The sequence below is a fragment of the Branchiostoma lanceolatum genome, chromosome 4 (genome assembly GCF_035083965.1).
Source record: "Branchiostoma lanceolatum isolate klBraLanc5 chromosome 4, klBraLanc5.hap2, whole genome shotgun sequence".
In the NCBI taxonomy this organism is placed as follows: domain Eukaryota; kingdom Metazoa; phylum Chordata; class Leptocardii; order Amphioxiformes; family Branchiostomatidae; genus Branchiostoma; species Branchiostoma lanceolatum.
Window position 1 is genome coordinate 16,182,241 of NC_089725.1, and position 18,328 is coordinate 16,200,568.

The following is an 18,328-nucleotide window of genomic DNA, read 5'->3' on the forward strand; positions in this document are numbered from 1 at the left end:
GGTTTTGAGCTTGCAATAGCGCTAAAGTCACATTGTGCTACATTAATAGAAACACCAGCACCTTTTACGGACAGCCAGTCGGAAACCAGCTACTGACACGGAAAGGGTACCGAAGGACAGAACAGTCCCTTTCGGCAGTGGATTAACTGTACATGTCAGGGGTCTAACCGTATGCACCCGAGAACCGAATAAAGGCTTTTACTTGGCTTGAAATTCTTAATGAAGTTTTGAAAGATCCTGGGTATCATGGTGTTCAATCAGTGAACCTTGTACGTAATAGTATTTCGCGCGTCTTTGCCCGTATAAACCGGGTGCCCCAAACACGTCGTAATACGTAATACTGTACAATATAGCGCTTAGACAATAGAAGACAGAACAAAAGCCGCGAACATAAAACCACCGCATTGAATGACGCAGTGGATTTTCGTCATTTCTCAACAGCCTTGTGAACCAGTGAGCTTTGCCCTCTCATGACGTATACTGATGAAAATCATCGATTTTAGCATGTCAAGATGAAGTCTAGTTTTCCTCGCAACCCAAAGTAATTATAATGACCCCTTTTCCCCTATGACCCAGTGAACGCAAGACCAAAACACTAGACGACCGAAGCGTGCCAATGAACTGACGTCACTTTCAAAATCGCAATGTTGCTTCCCCTTTCACTTTCATAGACTGCGGTAAGGGTGCAAAAGGGGTATCCGCGAAGCTAAGTATTGACACTGTACTCACGCTGACGGATTGACGCTAACGGGAAAAGTTCTGTTTCGTGGACAAAATTCTGTGGATTTGACAACGTGAGGTAAAAGTATAGCTATGGGACAGAGGAAAATAGAATTATCGAATTATGCCATGGGGGAGGGTTATACTGGAAACCCCCCACTATGACCCTTGGTTGCAAGGAGAACATTGGAAAGTCCCGACAAACCTCCAACCGACAAAAGACGGGAATTACCAGAAGCTGGTATTAAGAAGCTTTGACCATAAGAGAGCTACCCTCAGTCTGAGAGTATGGCTGTGACAGAGAATATGGCGAGCTTGGCTTTGGGTGGCCAGGAAGGTAATATGTTGGCCTCACATTCCAAGCACGGGTTCAAAATCGAGGCACTGAAGCCGAGGGCAGGTGGGCAGGCCATCCAGGGCTCGTCCATCCCGCTGATTCTGCCCAACGATTTGAAGTACAATGCGTCCACCGGTAGAGTCGAGAAGGTGCAGGGCGAACGACGGGAAACCCTGCAGGTTGTTCCCGAGGCCTTGGACCTGCTAGAGGGGATCGAGGAGCCCGTGAGCCCGCTCGCCATCTGTGGGCCATGTCGGAGCGGTAAAAGTTACATCCTCTCCAGGTATGGCTTTCTTACCGATATAAAAAATGTTAAAAAATGCGTTATCATTTAGTGCATTTGTGGTGTTGTCCTTTCAACAGCACTGCTTTGACAGCGTAAGTACGGATGACAAGTGATGTCGTTTATCACTTTCAGTATAACCGTCTCAGTGTTGAGAGGCTTGTGGGCACCAAAAATCGTATTTTGCTTATGGGGTTAGGCCACAAGAGTTTTAAATTGATTTTTCCTACACGGTCTCTGTCACTACAGGTAGTATTGTTTACTTTATAGATTTCGTAGTCAGCTAACATGACGTTTAGTCGCTAGATCTTTAGATTCTCGTCACCTGGCTACCCGAGAAAGGTAGCGCTGGAAGATAATGACAGAAACCCGTAGAAGCCCTCTGGGTTTCTATATCTTCCAATGGCAAGGAAGAAGGTTTAGTACACACACATTTTCTTTGTATTCGTAAAACGAAGGTGGTAAAATAAATCCTGTTTCTGTCGTTTTTAAAGCACCTTCCTTTTTGCATACCTGCATCAGTCAATCCTAGAGTTATGTTGCTTCAGCAATTTTGTCTTTGTGACTGCATCAATGCCTGATGGAAAAGTTGCTTGAATACAACACAACATTTAAAGTATGGCTATGTGGGTGGGATTTCCTATCAAGTTGCTGACGACGAAAAATCAATATCATGTCCAGAAAGGTAGAACAAAAGAAGCAAGCAATTGCAGTTCCAAAGGAAACTGCTAGGAGGCCAAAAATAAAATCTTTCCTTTTACCATACGAGTTTGGACATAAAAATCAAGGTGAATGAAGATGGCACAACTGGAACATAAATCATTCTCTCATGGTGTTATAGGTTACTGGGCACTGCTGATGCCTTTGAGCTGGGCCATCGTATGGACCCCAAGACATTCGGTATCTGGATGGGCACCAAGGTGCTGCGGGGGAAGGACTTCACCATCGTGCTGCTGGACACAGAAGGCATAGGTGGGTGGGAAAGCTTAAAGCTAGCTTAGAGTATTACATTTGCTCTGTACTACATGCATATAGTTAAGGGTAGGCCAACCCTAATTCAGATGGCATTCAACCTAATTTGTATAGCAAAATGTAGAATTCATCAAGAAACTAGAATGGCAACATTTTCGGGAAAATGCAGGATATTCCCCTCCCATTACCTACACCTCAAATATGACATCCTTAGCATTGACTGTAAGGGTAGTATGAAGTTTCTGCATAAATTATGCAAACGAGGCCCTCATTAGCATAATTTATGGCCAGGTTCTCTGACCTTTCCTAATGGTAGCTACATCTCATATATGACATCCGTAGCTTTTACGGTAAGGAAAATACGAGTTTATGCATAAATTATGCAAATAAGGTCCTCATTAGCATAATTCATGGCCAGATGTGTTCACCTTTCCTAAAAGTACCTACATCTCAAATATGACATCTGCAGCTTTTACGGTAAGGGAAATACAAGTTTCTGCATAATTTATGTAAATGAGGTCCTCATTAGCATAATTTATGTCCAGGTGCTTTCACCTTTCCAAAATGTACCTACATCTTTAAGATGACATCCGCAGCTTTTACAGTAAGGGAAATACAAGTTTATGCATAAATTATGCAAATAAGGTCCTCATTAGCATAATTCATGGCCAGGTGTGTTCACCTTTCCTAAAGGTACCTACATCTTAAATATGACATCTGCAGCTTTAACGGTAAGGGGAATACAAGTTTCTGCATAAATTATGCAAATGAGGTCATCATTAGCATATTTTATGGCCAGGTGCATTCACCTTTCCTAATGGTACCTACATCTTAAAGATGACATCCACAGCTTTTACGGTAAGAGAAATACAAGTTTATGAATAAATTATGCAAATGAGGTCCTCATTAGCATAATTCATGGTCAGCTGTGATCACCTTTCCTAAAGGTACCTACATCTCAACTATGACATCTGCAGCTTTTACGGTGAGGGAAATAAAAGTTTCTGCATAAATTATGCAAATGAGGCCCTCATTAGCATAATTCATGGCCAGGTGTGTTCACCTTCCCTAAGGGTACCTACATCTCAAATATGACATCTGCAGCTTTAACGGTAAGGGAAATACAAGTTAATGCATAGATTATGCAAATTAGGTCCGCATTAGCATAATTTATTGTCAGGTGTATTCACCTTTCCTATAGGTACCTAAATCTCAAATATAACATCCGCACCATGTAACATAAGGTACATATAACTTTCTGTAATACCATTAGTAGAGCTACCATCTCACATCTACTTGGTTTTTGGCAGAAGAAAGAAGAAGAAGAACAGGCAAGCAAAAACAGTATATCCCCCTTCCCACTGGAAGGGGAATATAATAAATTGTGTAACACAGCAAATAGTGATAAAGATACTTAATAGAAAGTACTACAGGAAAAAATGTCCTGATTACTCATGTCAAAGAATCTAGAAAAAAATATGCCTACTGCAGACAGACTGTACTATTCACTTCAAACTTCAGATGCGGCCGGAGCCAGTGCAGACCAGGATGCCCGTATCCTGGTGATGACCATCCTGATGTCCTCCCTCCTCATCTACAACTCCCTTAATGTGCCATACAAGGGAGACCTGGAGAAGATGCAGTGAGTGGATTAATCAAGGATAGAACCTCCTTGGATTAACACAATGCATGCCTGTAATATCATGACAACAACCTTTCCATTACCATATTTTCTCAAATAAAGTATGCGGCAAGTATGCAGACCAGTACGCATACTATCTATTATTAACATTCTTACTATTCATTATCAAAATACTGTATCATCTTCTTGCCTAAACATTTATTTTTATGGATTTTCCAGTGCTGTCCCAAACTAGTGCCAGTGTTTCACTGGGTTCATGGATGATTTGAGGTCTTCTCTTCCCATCTGTCCGGGCAATAACCTCAAATAAAGTATGCACCCAGACTTGGATTTTGAAAAGTTTAAAAAGGGCGTACTTTATTCTAGACAACAGGGTACGCTACATCAATCAATTACTTCGATTTTTGCAGCAAATGGAGCAAGCAAGTAAAATTAAGATAAAGACAGGCATTCTATGGTAGATTGCCAGTTTTGCACTGTCCTGCGCAGAAACTTTGAATACATGTCAAAAATTGACTAAATCCATGGAACAAAATTTTAAATAACAGCGTGCAGTTAAAGATATTCAATTCAATCAACAACTTGAACAAACAGAAAGACAAGGACTTTCCTCAACTGTTGATACTTGAATATGAACATTTTGGGGTTGATATGTGCCCAGAATGATTTTTTTTTTTGCAAATCAGAAAAAAAATGAAGGAAAATCTTAAAACAAGAAATTAGATCGGTATGGCCTTCTATTCATCAGTGTCTGCTGTTGAAAAGATGATTTGTAATACACCTTTTTCTAACTACAGTGGTAAATTTTTCATCACCTCGATAGCTCCAACAATGACCATTTTCTTATAAAAAAATTTCATCAGGTGCTTCATTAAGCTGGCTAAAGGGATCTCAGTTAAGAAAGGAGAGAAGACAAAGATGTCAGCATATAGTCAGTTCTTCCCAGACTTCATGTGGTTGCTGCGTGATGTATCTCTGAAGCCTACTGACAAGAATGACAAGGAAATAAGTCCTACAGAGTACTTAAAGACTAGGGTAAGGCATGTTTAAGATACTAAGGCCATGTTGATTTGATTATATGGATGACATCCAAGCGTGCATCAATTTTCGTCCGTTTCCACACAAAATTTTTTTTCGGCCATACTGTAAATCATACAAAGCAGCTGCAAAATTAGAAAATATAGGCTGTAAATTGAAAAAAAATATTTCGGAAAACAGGTACTAATGTTGTAGAATGCCAAAGTCAATTCCAAAGTCAAAGAAGAAGATTCGAAAGAACAAAAATGAAGAATCTATTATTCGGTATACTATACTCTGTGTATTCAGTTTTGTTCATCCTTCCTGAACACGTAACGTGTTAGATTTCATAATGAAGGCAACTTTTTTTTTTCCAGACTTTTTTTTATTTGCACGCTTGCATCAGTTTTGGGGTTCTCAGAGGATGATCCATATAATCAAATCAACATGGCTTAATGTTAGTAAGTAAGTTAATGGCAGACATGAGACTGACAATGAAGCATGGCACTTTTTCTATAACTAGTAGTGCATTGTGGCCTTGCCATGCCTTGCATTCTCAGCAAAGCAAACCACCTCTACTCTTCTCCAAAGTGTGTTCTTTCAGGTGCAGAGGTTTGATGCCTGAGGCTAATGTGTCTGAAGTTCCCCATACACAGGGCCATCGGGGTTTACTTCACCATCCGAAATAATAGTATCTAATGCAAATTCCCTCCCACCATATAGTGCACAATACTGTAATTGTTTCCAAAGAGTGATGGAAGTTCAATATAACTAATGAGATATTAACTCATTGAAAAACAGCTTTGTTTGAATTTGTCATAGACACACTAAGTGAGAGAAACTTGAAGTCATGTATCAGTCATATTACAGTGTTGCGGATTATCTTTAATAATCAATTTACACTTAGGTCCTTGGGCGAGAGGATGAGGATGAGGACTTTGATGAGTCAACCAGTGACAAAGTGGGACGGGCCATCCTAACATTCTTCTCATCGGTGGAGTGTGCCATCTTGGAGCGGCCCTCTGAGAAGGCAGATGTCATGAACAACATTGCTGACCACACCAAAGCATTGAATCCTAACTTTAATAAGGGTGTGGAGAACCTCATTGAGAGACTGCTGCAGTTGTCCCATGCCAAGAAGGGCTATGACAAGGGCTCTACTGTCAATGGTAAGAGGGGAGAACGAACACTTTTTCATAAAACATAGTTGTAGATTCTATGTACCTTTTATTGGTGCACTCGGCTTAGCATGATCCTTACAAAAGCCTTGGCTGTTTGATGAGTCAGAGACTTATCAATCATGGATGAAATTTTCTCTCAGGTGTGGCCCTCAGCATCATGGCCAAGCAGTACATAGCAGCGGTCAATGACCCTAAGGCCATTCCTGCACTGGACAACACCTGGAAGAACACCATACAGCTCATGCGGAGCAGGGCCATTGAGGAGGTGGTTGTGGAGTACAAGCAGCAGATGCAGGTGAGATCTGTAACTTTAACTTTACTATTTGTATGAACAAAAAATGAAAATGAAAAAATAAAATTGTGATGGATCCAAGATAATTGATCAGAATACCATAAAGTATAAAGTCACATGACTAAGGGTCCAATCCATGTGATTCTAGATACTCTGTAGCTCTAACATATTTTGACATGACCTTAAGGGGCCATAAATTGGGCCTGTACATAGAATCCAAACGGTATGTTAGTAGGTGTCATCTTAAGTTGTTATAAGCTTTTTCAATTAATTCATCATGAATCTGATGCATTCGAAAAAGGCCAAGGCTATTGACAGGATGCTCCTGTTGACAAGAAGGCTATTGACAGGATAGTCAATAAGACTTCATTTTGCACTTTGCCAACCCGAACCCATTGTATAACCCTAACCTTGAGGGTCCTATAAGATGGCGCAAAAATAAGACTAATTGAGGAAAAAAGTAGAAAATAAAAAAAGAATGATTCCACTCCAGTATGAACCTACGATATACTGCTCACGAGGCAAACATGTCAGCACTAGACCAAATCAATAAGTCATCATGGGCAAAGTGATTCAAACTATAATTCCTGGGCATCCTGTCAGTAAGAAATTTTTACTATTGAGAGGATGTTCCTGTTAATAGCCATGGCGTTAAAAAATGAGCTACACACATTGACCTTATTCTATTCTGTAGGATGTTGTTGCAGGAGCCACCTTCAATGGGAAGGCCCCATTAGAGGAAACTGCAGAAAATGGAATGTGAGGAAAGGTTTCAATGATTTAAGTATAATCTTATCAAATGGTTCAACAAATTAAACATGTAAATAAGTGCTTGAACTCAACTTTTGAGAGAAAAAACATGGGTTCTTCAACCTACTTGCCTAGTTGAATTGGAAAACATGTTAAATAACTTTTTAACATATCCTAAGATGAGCACTTAAAACAAAAATCAGCACATTTCAACTTTTGCCTGATTTCTTTCATACTTCATACAGAGAATGCTACACTGCCTTGGTTACTGCCAAGTGTAATGATAAACAACTACCTAGATATAAAAGGAACAGGTTTAACTTAAGAAATTGTTATTCCTTTCAGAGAGGGTATCAAACATCTTAGCCCACACTGCAAACACCATAATAACTTTACAGGAAATTTGTGTCCAATGGACTTTTGTTTTTTGTTTATTCTATTTTTCTTTCTAGGCCACTTGATTCAAAATGTTTTGCTCACTCTACCATTATATGATATATCTATCTTGATTTTTCTATGTAGGAATTCCAATGACCAACCATCTCTTATGGACCTCCATCACCGGGTGCTCGAGGTGGTCACAGACATGCTGCTGGAGAAGGTCGGCCATCTCGGTATCAGCTCAGGAGATCAAGGCAACGAAAACAAGACTGTGGTGGTCGAAATGCAAAAACGCTTGGGTAGACACATTTTAACTTTTCTGCTGCATCTGGCTAGAACAAAAGCTGAATACTATGTAATGCTAGCTCATTTCTATTTGTGACATTTTTGGTAAGAGTCAATTGACACCTAACGTTAGAAGTAAAAGTTGGACATAAACCTAACATAAAAGGTTTTAAAATGTGATCTTGGTCGATCATCTCTACATTGGTGCTGTATAAATTTCAACAATTTAAATACTTGTTTTTCACCCTTCACAATGACATGACTTACAGTAAGTCAGTTGACCAGATGGTCTCACTTTTACGGGGCAAGTTGCTAAGCCCACGTGTACTCTGGGCTTCCAGGGTACATCATGTAGGAGGAGAGGACTCTTTTTGTTAACATTTGAAGCACATTTTTTCCACATTTCGTTCCATTTCACACTTTCTGTAATTCCATTTTTTCCTCCATTTCGCACTTTCTGTAGTTTCATTTTTTTCCATTTCGCACTTTCTGTAGTTCCATTTTGTTCCATTTCGCACTTTCTGTACACTGCTGTCTAGGCATTTGCCGCATTTTTTATCCAAGTATGTTCTTTAGATGAATGTTTTCAAAATTCATTCATCAAAACCTGACCACTCTCTGGTAACTAGCAATGGAGTACCGTGAGTTCGAGCACGTGAAAAAGCATGTTATGTTAGGGCCCTCCCATTCCGAGTCACCGCAAGGGTTGTTATTGTCATAATTTAGAAATATTTTCAATTTACACGTAATTGTATTGTAATTAATTGTGTACGAGATTTGATACTTTTGAAATATTTTGAATGTGATTTCAACTTTAGAAATATTTCTTAAGTTTTCTAAAACTTTAGAAATATTCATGATGTAGAATATGATATTTACAATAGTTTCTAAATTATGCTAACAGTATTCTACCATTATTCACAATTTTCTACCATTTCTTACCATTTTTTACCATTAGTTGTAACATCTTTTTAAATAGGTCAGTATTTTTAAATACATCCTTGCGAAGTATAGGGAAGAGTGCTTTCCACAAAGGACCAAGCAGTGTCCTGCAGTGAAATCTAAAGATGTACAAAAGCAGACAGAAGGGCCAGATTAGTATTCTGGAGAGGGACGTAAAAAATCCCGGACAAAACTACCCCTCTCGATCGAAGCCTCTGCTTAGAGAATACCAGATTAGCACCTTCTTTTATGAGGGCAATCACCATTCTACCATTGTTAACCCTTTTCTACCATTTTTTGTAAATATTTCTAAAAGTAGAGTCCATTCCGAGTCACCGCAAGGGTTGTTATTGTCATAATTTACAACTGTTTTTAATTCTTTGTAATTATTCGTCTAGGAGATTTCATACTGTGGAAATATTGCGAATGTCATTTCAACTTTATAATTATTTGCCCAGTTGTGTAAAACTTTGGAAATATTAATGATGTGGAATATGATATTTCTAATAGTTTCTAAATAATGGTTACAGCATTCTACCATTTTTTTACAATTATTTGTAACATTTTCTGTGAAGAAAGCAATTCACACATATTTGCGAATTATGCTTGGGCACCGTGCATAGATGGCTTGCACAAAGGACCTAACAGTGTCCAGCAGTGACATCTAAAAATACACAGAGGCAGACGATAGGGCTGGATTAGCACCTAATTCTATGGGGGCAATTACCCTAATCCACTATTTAGAAAGCTTTGTCTATATTTCTCTATATCTCTAAATTTAGAAGAATCACATAGATATTTGCAAATTATTCTAAATAAAGATATTTTTGTGCAGTCTCTTTCAAAATGTTTCTAAAGCATGTAATTGGATTTGAAAAAATTCAAATTTTATATTGAATTTTTTTGAAAAATTTAGAATCATTGTAACTTAGATATTCTTGTATTCAAATTTATTCAAACTAATTACAAATATCCTTTAAAAACCCTTGTGGTGACTTGGAATGGACTCTAAAAGAATCACATAGATGTTTAGAAATTATTCTAAATAAAGAGATTTTTTTGCAGTTACTTTCAAAATATTTCTAAATTATCTAATTGAATTCAAATAGATTCATATTCTTATATTCAATCTTTTAGAAAAAATGTGAACTATTGTCAGTCAGATATTCTTTTATTAGAAATTTTTCAAAATTATTACAAATATTATTATAAAACCCTCTTGGTGACTTGGAATGGACTCAGAAATTAGAATTTTTGTGAATAATTCGCAGCAATTCTTTTCTACCTGCAGTCCAGAGAGAGGAGAGTACAGTTGACTATAAGGGAGATGACGGCACCAACTGGAGGCAGGAAGGGTTCGTTGTCACTGGTGGAGAGCTTTTTCACTTCATCCAGGAGAACAAAGGACGCTCCAGGATCTTCTGCCAGGAGCTTTTCAAAAGCTTATTTCAGCCAATAAGGTAGTAACTATAACGTTGGGTAACATAAATTCGCGGGGTACTTAAATTCGGGATTTTTCAAAAACGTGGTATTTAGGGATATGTGCTAGATGCAACAACAGTAATACCACTAGAAATGCAAACTTGACAGACTAACGTATTCAGAACACTGTCTGAAAAGCTTCGATAACCATGCATTAGAAGTTGGCTACGTCAAAAACTCTCCGTCCCTTATTGTCACAGTTTGAGGGCTTCGTGGGAGAACTATACCACATAGTTGTTCGCTGGTTTATAAGACAAATGTCACATCCGCTTCCTGCTCAACACAATTATTTACAATACAACTTATCAGCATCTCTTTTGCTAACCTACAACTGGACTCTAAGTGTGATTAATCATCAAAACGCCTCTTTGTTGCTACAACCAATGGCTACGGCACTACAGTGAATTTTCCCGCTGCCATATTCGTTACCCAGAATCCTGCTATTTGGCAGACGACAAACGTTTGCGAGGAACACTTTTTTGTCCAAATGTTGTGTGTGATAGTGGACTGATGGCGATATTTTCCTCAAAGTTTGCTCTTAGCACAAGCAGAAACACATGGACATAGTAGTATTACCATTTCTACGGCATCCAGCTAACACCCCAATGAATAATGTACAAATTTCCATGACGGTGGGGGTGAACTTTGAGTAGCGTTCTACCGACTCAACACACGGGTTGTTCCCGGAGGCCTGATGTGTGCGGTACGGCCGTTTTTTCGTGTATTTTTTTTACTTGGACACGTCTATATCCATAGCACTCTCCTCAAGCCAAGGATGGAATGAATAGCTGCTGTATAAAATGTAATTAGCTGTAAGATATTCAAGACGAATCTTCTCTCCCGAATTAATGTTCACCCCTGTCAGACAGCACCGTCATTGTGCGTGCGGCGGACGGTAGTTTCAAGTTGAAATATTATGGTGTCAGCACGACTAGAGACAAAATCTACCATATATATGATTAGTGCAAAGATAGTACATGATACTGACAGAATAATAGAAAAAAAGGATGGTTTATTGTTCTGCTAGATTGATTTCAGTCAACCATTATCGGAAAAATCCCGAATTTATGTTACCCAACGTTACTAACTTCCAATTCAGTTATTGTATGAACAGTACTCACCTGGTCCTTTGAGATCCTCCATTATGCTCACTTCATGTGATACTGTGCAAGTCCTACTCCACCCTTAGTATTGGGAAAGGAAATGATGTCTGTCACAGCCTCTAAGAAAGGATGTAGAATACATTGTCATATTCATAATCAACTATTCTAATGTATAACAAATTGCATCATTTTAGTGATTTAATATTTCCCCTTGTAGGAAGCGTGTAGAGTTGCCTCCATTAGACTATGACTTCCAGCAGCTGATGGGAGAGCTGGCTAGTGCACACGAGCAGTACAACGAGCAGGCTCGTGGTCCAGAGAAGTGGGCCGTTCTGCAAGAGATGACCAAAGACTTTGAGGAACTAAAGAATCAATTGAAGAAGATTAAGGGATACCAAAAGAAGGTAATTTGTACACAACAAAAACCAGTCAAATAATATCTTATGACTGCACATACCTGAATCGTTATAATCTTTTTTTAAGTGTGACTAATGGTTTCAATTTTTGCAATGTGCAATTGAGGTCACACTGATGAACATTTTAGTTGCCTTTCTGTATGTTCTTCAATAAATATCTATAGCAGAAAAGCAAAACACATTCTGAACAACACTATACTGTACATGACATACCTCAGTACACTTCAGATTAGTTAAATATCTTTTTTTACATTCCTCCAGCTGATGGAGGAACAGCAGAAGGCACACAATGCAGCACTTGAGGCTAAGGAAAAAGCCCAGGAGGTGCAGCAGCTGTACAACCAGGCACAGGACATGCAGAAGACCCACCAGGACAATCTGGAGAAAATGAATCAGCAGCACAAAGAACAGATGGAAAAGGTACATGTGAAAAAAGCAAAATTTGTAATTGAGTAACTTTATCTGCAATAGAGTAATTGACTCTTTATTGGTGTTTTCTGAGCACATAGATCAACCATTGATCAAGTTACCCAAAAGCCATATATCAAGATGCTATATACCATCATTTTCCAATGCAACTGCAATCCATTCAATCTGGTGAACCACAGGTGGAGCAAGATGCAGAGGAACGACAAGCACTGCAGGAACAGAAGATCCAAGACCTGCAGAATGCACATATGGAAAAGCAAGCAGAAATGGCAAGGGTCAGTAAAAGCATTTGCCAGGTCCTAATTAGGTAATGACCTGCACTTTTTATACACACATTTTCACCATGTTCCTATACCTATAATTGTATGGTTCTTACAGCTTTTTCAGAAGATGTACAAATATTTTTTATCATTTTCAAAATCTAGGCATCTTGTTTTTCTAGCCCAGCTTGCCTTCTCTTGTGCTCTCACTGTAGGTTTTTGTCTTCAGGTTGTCATTCATGGAACTTAGTTGGCATGGTCTGATTAGTGGGTGACAACAATTTATGTTCACATGCTATAGAGAAAGGAATCATCCAGGTAAAAGTCATACTTTTAGGTACATCATAATGTGTCATGCAGAAAACAATACATTGCAACTGTATGAAATGAAGTCTTCAAAATCATGCAACAGTAAACAAAACAGCCTACCTTTGCCATGGCAAAAGCAATTCTGGTATGATAGTTTGAAATACTTGTTGCCCTCTTGTGAAACTGTATGAATCAACTTTCATGTCACACACAGGACTTCCAGGAGAAGCAGTTATCCCAGATGCAGGACATGATGAAGAATATGCAGGAGAAACACGAAGAGGAGAACAGACAGATGAGGGACATGATTGATAAACTGAGACCAAAGACTCCTCCTCCTTGTAAGTACAAAATGTACTGGTTAGATGGTCCCATATCTTCCACAAGATAACATCACACTTGTATCAATGTCTACATGTATATAGAATCTTGTTGGTACATTTGTGTTTGTTCTATCAATCTCATAGGTAAAGTCCAGGAACTGATGGTATGTTACTATCTTACAGCTCTGATGGACATCGTGACCAAGAAGGTGGTTGCTGTTACTTCTGATATTAAAGACAAGTGCAAAATGATGTAAAAGTCACCATGTTTCTGATACCCAATGTCATCAAACTTGGGATGTTTTTTGGGGACAAGTTTTAATGCTATTGCTAGTACGTGTAGCAATGCTGCAATGGAACTATTGAAAAATTCAACTCTTCCATAATTTGCAGTGGTAAAATAGGATGCAACTCATGCAGAATAAAAAAGAGTAATTGTTCTCGCTGGAGTGATGTTACCTAAAAAAGCAAATTACAGCATTTCTTTCGATTACTTATATACATGTACAGGGCTCGAAATAGTGAGTGCATGTGCACCTGTGTGCACCCAAAATTGGAACTGTGCACCTAATTTTTGACTGTGGGTGCACCAGTGCACCTAGACATTTTTGTACGGTATAGGGTAAAGGTACTATTATACACTAGTATACAGAATATTCTTGAAATGTAAGTATTAGAAAAAGCAATGTAACCTTTTGTGGTACTTAATTTGATGTATTACTTGTTTGACATTCTGAAGTTAGCTATGAAATTACAAATTGAAACTGTGATTATGTTTTACTGACATTCAACTTCATTTTATGTAGTGCACCTATTTCCAAAAATGAATTTCGAGCCCTGATGTAGTTATTGTATGTCACAGCTTGGTGAGTTGTCATCTTACTTAGTTTAAATACCAAACTGTGTGATAGTTTCTTTGATGTTTCTAATTCAGAGCTCTTTGGAGTGTACAAGGGGTGATCAATAGGTCCTCGGCCTCACCCAGAAATAAGGTGCACAACTCAAGTTTTGGGGCATAATTATGTAGTATGACATCTTTTAGCAATATCCACCAAACTTCAAATCATTCTGATCATTACTTTACAGACGACACTCAGTAACATTAGGTGAGGTAAAAGGATAAAAACATGGACAATTGAGCTGTGACTTAAGGTGTGTGGGCCGACTTGCTCTGCTGAAAGTCAGATACCCACTTCTTTTTGGTTGAAATAAGAAGGGAATCTTTATCAAACATTTTGACAATGTCTTCGAAGATTTTATGCCAATTCAAAATGGCATGAAGAACTCGACCCACACAGCTCTAACCACAGTGTACCCTTGTTTTTCTCGTCACTTATCTAATAGTTTTCAAATGGACATCGACTAAAAAGTATTGGCAACAATAATTTGAAATTTGGTGGATATTGCTAAAAGATGTCAAACTACATAATCATGCACCAAAATTTGAGTTGTGGACCTTATTTCTGGGTGAGGCCGAGGACTTATTGATCACCCCTCGTATGTAATGTTTCAAAGTGTACTTGCTGTGTATGTAAGAAAGCTGTTTCAAGCAGTTTACAAAATGATGTAATGCACTAGTGATGACAGGGAGGTCCTAAAAAGAACACATGAATTTGTCATCCATTTATGACTTACCAAAAGTTGTTTTTGACTGCTGTGATTTTGCTATAGTTACAGTAAATAATATCATGCCTTGTGGTAGCTGCTGATGGTTTGTGACTGATATGTTGTGTAATAAAATACAATTTGACTGAGTGGAGTCATACACATTTTGTTTATCATCTACTTCATACATTTTAATGAACAATATTTAAAAAAAACTACAAACCTGCTTGCTGCACATAAATGTCCCTTTGAATAACATTGTGAATATAAGGTTACTATATATGTTTTGTAAACTGAACTGCCAACAAAGGCTACATGAACAAATACAAGTTAAGTATCAGCAATACTCCAAAACCACCTCTGCAACAAATGAATCTGTTTATGACTGGAACCAGGCACAAAGAATCAGTGTAACACAGATATGTTAGCAATTTTTTGCATAATTTAGACAACCAATCATCAACATAAAAATCATTCATTCCACAGACCTACTGAACCATGTATACGTATAAAGGCTTACATGTCTTAGTCCTACTCTCTGATTACATGGTTGACAATGAAACTGAATGTATCTGTCATCAAGTAGAGAGCAAACTTATCACTAACAGTTTCTCTACATTGTACCTTATCTTACACAAAACCCCATAAGCCTATATATATCACATGTTGAATTCCTCCATACCAACAAAATGGCAACAACGTTCTGGATGTCAGTAACCTTGTTTCAATCATTAATCACTATTCCTATTATTCCAGTTTTAAAATAAAAGGACATAGAGACACCTCAGGTTCAATGAAGTTCTCTCTTTCTCAGTTGACTTTCTATCTTCTACAACCATAAAATGTGATACAAACATCCTCTAGTACAAACTAGAGTAACAATAAACTAGAAGTAAAAGGCCTCTGGTCTAAACTGATTTTTTTACCAATGTAACTGTAAGGCCAACACCAACGGAATTTGTAACCATGCCTAGACGTCTCTCCACAGTTAAATGATTTCAGTACTTCAAAAGTAGATTGCCATTGATATAGTTGGAATAATAAGTTGGTACACTACTTGACTACTTTCTGTTGGAGCATCCATGACTTTATCCCCATGGTATAGATAATAATATAGTACATCAATTCCACTTGCTGTCTCGGGTCTCCCTTGTATAATTGTAATATTGCTTATCAGGCCACGACCTGAAAAAAAACCTATAAAGGATGCCTCCTGATTGACTACATACTGCGGACTCTTTAAATCATTTAAAGCTCACGCTGCTATAACTCCAAAATATTGTAAAACATTTAGGAGATATAGACCAACTCACAGTACCTTACACAATTCTAGGGGCTGAAGACATAAAGTAACTGTAATATAACCTGAGTAACAAAACTAAGTGTTGTATTGGTAATATTATTTTGTTCACGCCTTCCCAAGTCTGGTGATTAACATCACTGTTTCCTTCAGAAATCCAACTTGTATGAAAGATAAAATGTCCTGGGAAGATGACTTCAGTGTCAGTCCATCCTTGCCTGTTCTGCCTGTTTTCTCAGTAAGATGTAGATCTTTTCTTTGATCCAGTCTTTGTCGTGAGGTGCATAGGTGTTTGTTGATTTTTGAAACCTATCGGGCAATGTAAGAATATATAAGAAGTTGAAATTTGAATTTAGACAGAACACTTTAGGCCAGGAAAGATATCATCAACATCATCTGGCCTTTTCATAAAACTTTAAAAGAACCACAGACAACAGATAATTCCCACAATAGGAAACAGACTCAAAACATGTTAGCTTTAATATACTGTCTCTGACTTCATGCTACAAAAGATACAGAAGCATGTCTCAGTAAAGGAACAAAAAATCAAGGATGAAAACACGAGGTTTCGACCAGATTTTAGGCCTACATGCATGAAAAATAATCAGAAAGAGAGACACAAGATATCACTGTGACAAAGCCACTTGAAAAAGCATCATGCTTCACCTCAGTTCAGAATGACTGCTTTACCTTACGTGAGGAAAGACAACATCCCAAACTAAAGGTATATACTGCAAATAAGACCTGCTACAAATAGTGTGGAGTCTCTAAAGGAGACTAATGCAACTACTCCCCCCCCCCATCATTGTAAGATCGCAGGTGGGTATTTTGAGCCCTTCTGTTATATTCAAAAGTTTGCTATCAGCACTCACACAAGACAGCTGAGGTCTGCTAGCTGGTCGATGAAGTCAAACAGTTGACTGATGTCATAGGTGATGGAGGGGCTGGTGGGGTTTACCCTCTTCAGGTGTTCCTCAAATATCTTACACACACCTGGCACAGGTAAGGTACCAAAGATATCAAGGTTATGATGGATTTATTTACATAAATGTGAACAGCACAGCAACAAAACACTGGTCATAAATAATGTAATATCACTTGAAATTACTTAATACATGGCATCTTCAGAAAGGCAATGACAGGAAGACGTAACATATTTATCACGTTGTCACGTAATGACATATGTTTGTCCTGTAATCATACAGTACTTACCCTCCATACACTCTGTCACTGTTTCATAGTCTGAGTATGTTCTGGACTCTGGCCTGCCAGTTGGCTGGACCAACAAGATAGTGTGGGCCTGTGGTAAACAAAAAAGGATCAGAAGAACTGACTCAAAAGCGATGTAACTACTAGTACTGGTTAATCAACATATCAGTCAGGTGTCAAGATAGCAGAAAATATAAATTATTGTTATGATATGGTAGCTTCAAAAATGCCTCCTTGCATTATATAAGTAACTTAATGTATTTGCAAGGAGGTTTCAATTCGATTTAAACTCCTGGTGGTATTTGGGCTTGAATTGAGGCAATGCGAGTATGCAAATTCATTTTAATTGTATTCAAAAAGTTGTATTTCTTATATATAACACTTGCGTACACACAGCAGACACCATAATGTCTCTACCTTCCAATGGTATTATAATGAATGAATATCATTCATAATTCATGTTATTGCACACATGGCTGAAGATGTTAAAATTGAATAATACAGTATTTAACATAATCACATAATTTCTTGGGCACCAAGTATTTCACAGATGCTAATCATAGACATTTGAAAGCTTGCGAGTTTTACTAAAACGTTAGTATTCCTCGAACAAGATCGAGAAAATAGACGCACAAATAATTTGACAGAGTCAACGATTCCCGGCAAACAATCACCCGCCCACCCATACCGCGTATACCGCCCACCCGCGGACAACAAGTAAAAGAAGGGAGGTGCAGTTTGGTGCATGTGGCGGGGCTCGTGCATTCTACACACAGTCTTTAAAAACCCAACCATCTACTACTGTATTCCAAAAGGATCTTCCTTACCATTCCTATCGAAGCAGACAGCCAAATGTCTCCTCAATTTACGGAAAACCTGGAGAAAGGACCATAGATGTCTCCAAACTGTCGATGAAAATCACATACTATGGCGTCCTCAGGGGGCAAAGGTTACGAACTTTGATTTGATATGAGCACTATTCGCCCTTTACCGGATTTCTGACAGCTAGATGACAAAGAAAACATTATGTCAATGAATTATATTATTCATCTATGATATAGTTAAGACATTTTAACCGTTTATCAAAAAT

At 38.2% G+C, this 18,328-nt stretch overlaps 2 protein-coding genes across 2 annotated transcripts; one reads left to right on the forward strand and one right to left on the reverse strand.

Moving 5' to 3' along the window:
* The first annotated feature begins 463 nt into the window (after nt 1–463).
* Nucleotides 464–15,531, forward strand: LOC136432897 (guanylate-binding protein 1-like). Its single transcript, XM_066424527.1, has 14 exons — nt 464–1,340; nt 2,182–2,312; nt 3,834–3,954; nt 4,818–4,989; nt 5,879–6,140; nt 6,293–6,447; nt 7,139–7,203; nt 7,717–7,874; nt 10,094–10,262; nt 11,605–11,791; nt 12,065–12,223; nt 12,412–12,507; nt 13,016–13,142; nt 13,308–15,531. The coding sequence occupies exons 1-14, from the start codon at nt 1,009–1,011 to the stop codon at nt 13,379–13,381; spliced, it is 2,208 nt and encodes a 735-aa protein (XP_066280624.1). The 5' UTR covers nt 464–1,008; the 3' UTR covers nt 13,382–15,531.
* On the reverse strand, nt 14,894–18,199 carry LOC136432902 (enhancer of rudimentary homolog). The gene is made up of 4 exons (XM_066424532.1): nt 18,066–18,199; nt 17,242–17,329; nt 16,902–17,022; nt 14,894–16,338 (listed from the first exon to the last, which is right to left on the reverse strand). The coding sequence occupies exons 1-4, from the start codon at nt 18,066–18,068 to the stop codon at nt 16,233–16,235; spliced, it is 318 nt and encodes a 105-aa protein (XP_066280629.1). The 5' UTR covers nt 18,069–18,199; the 3' UTR covers nt 14,894–16,232.
* Nucleotides 18,200–18,328: the final 129 nt, after the last annotated feature.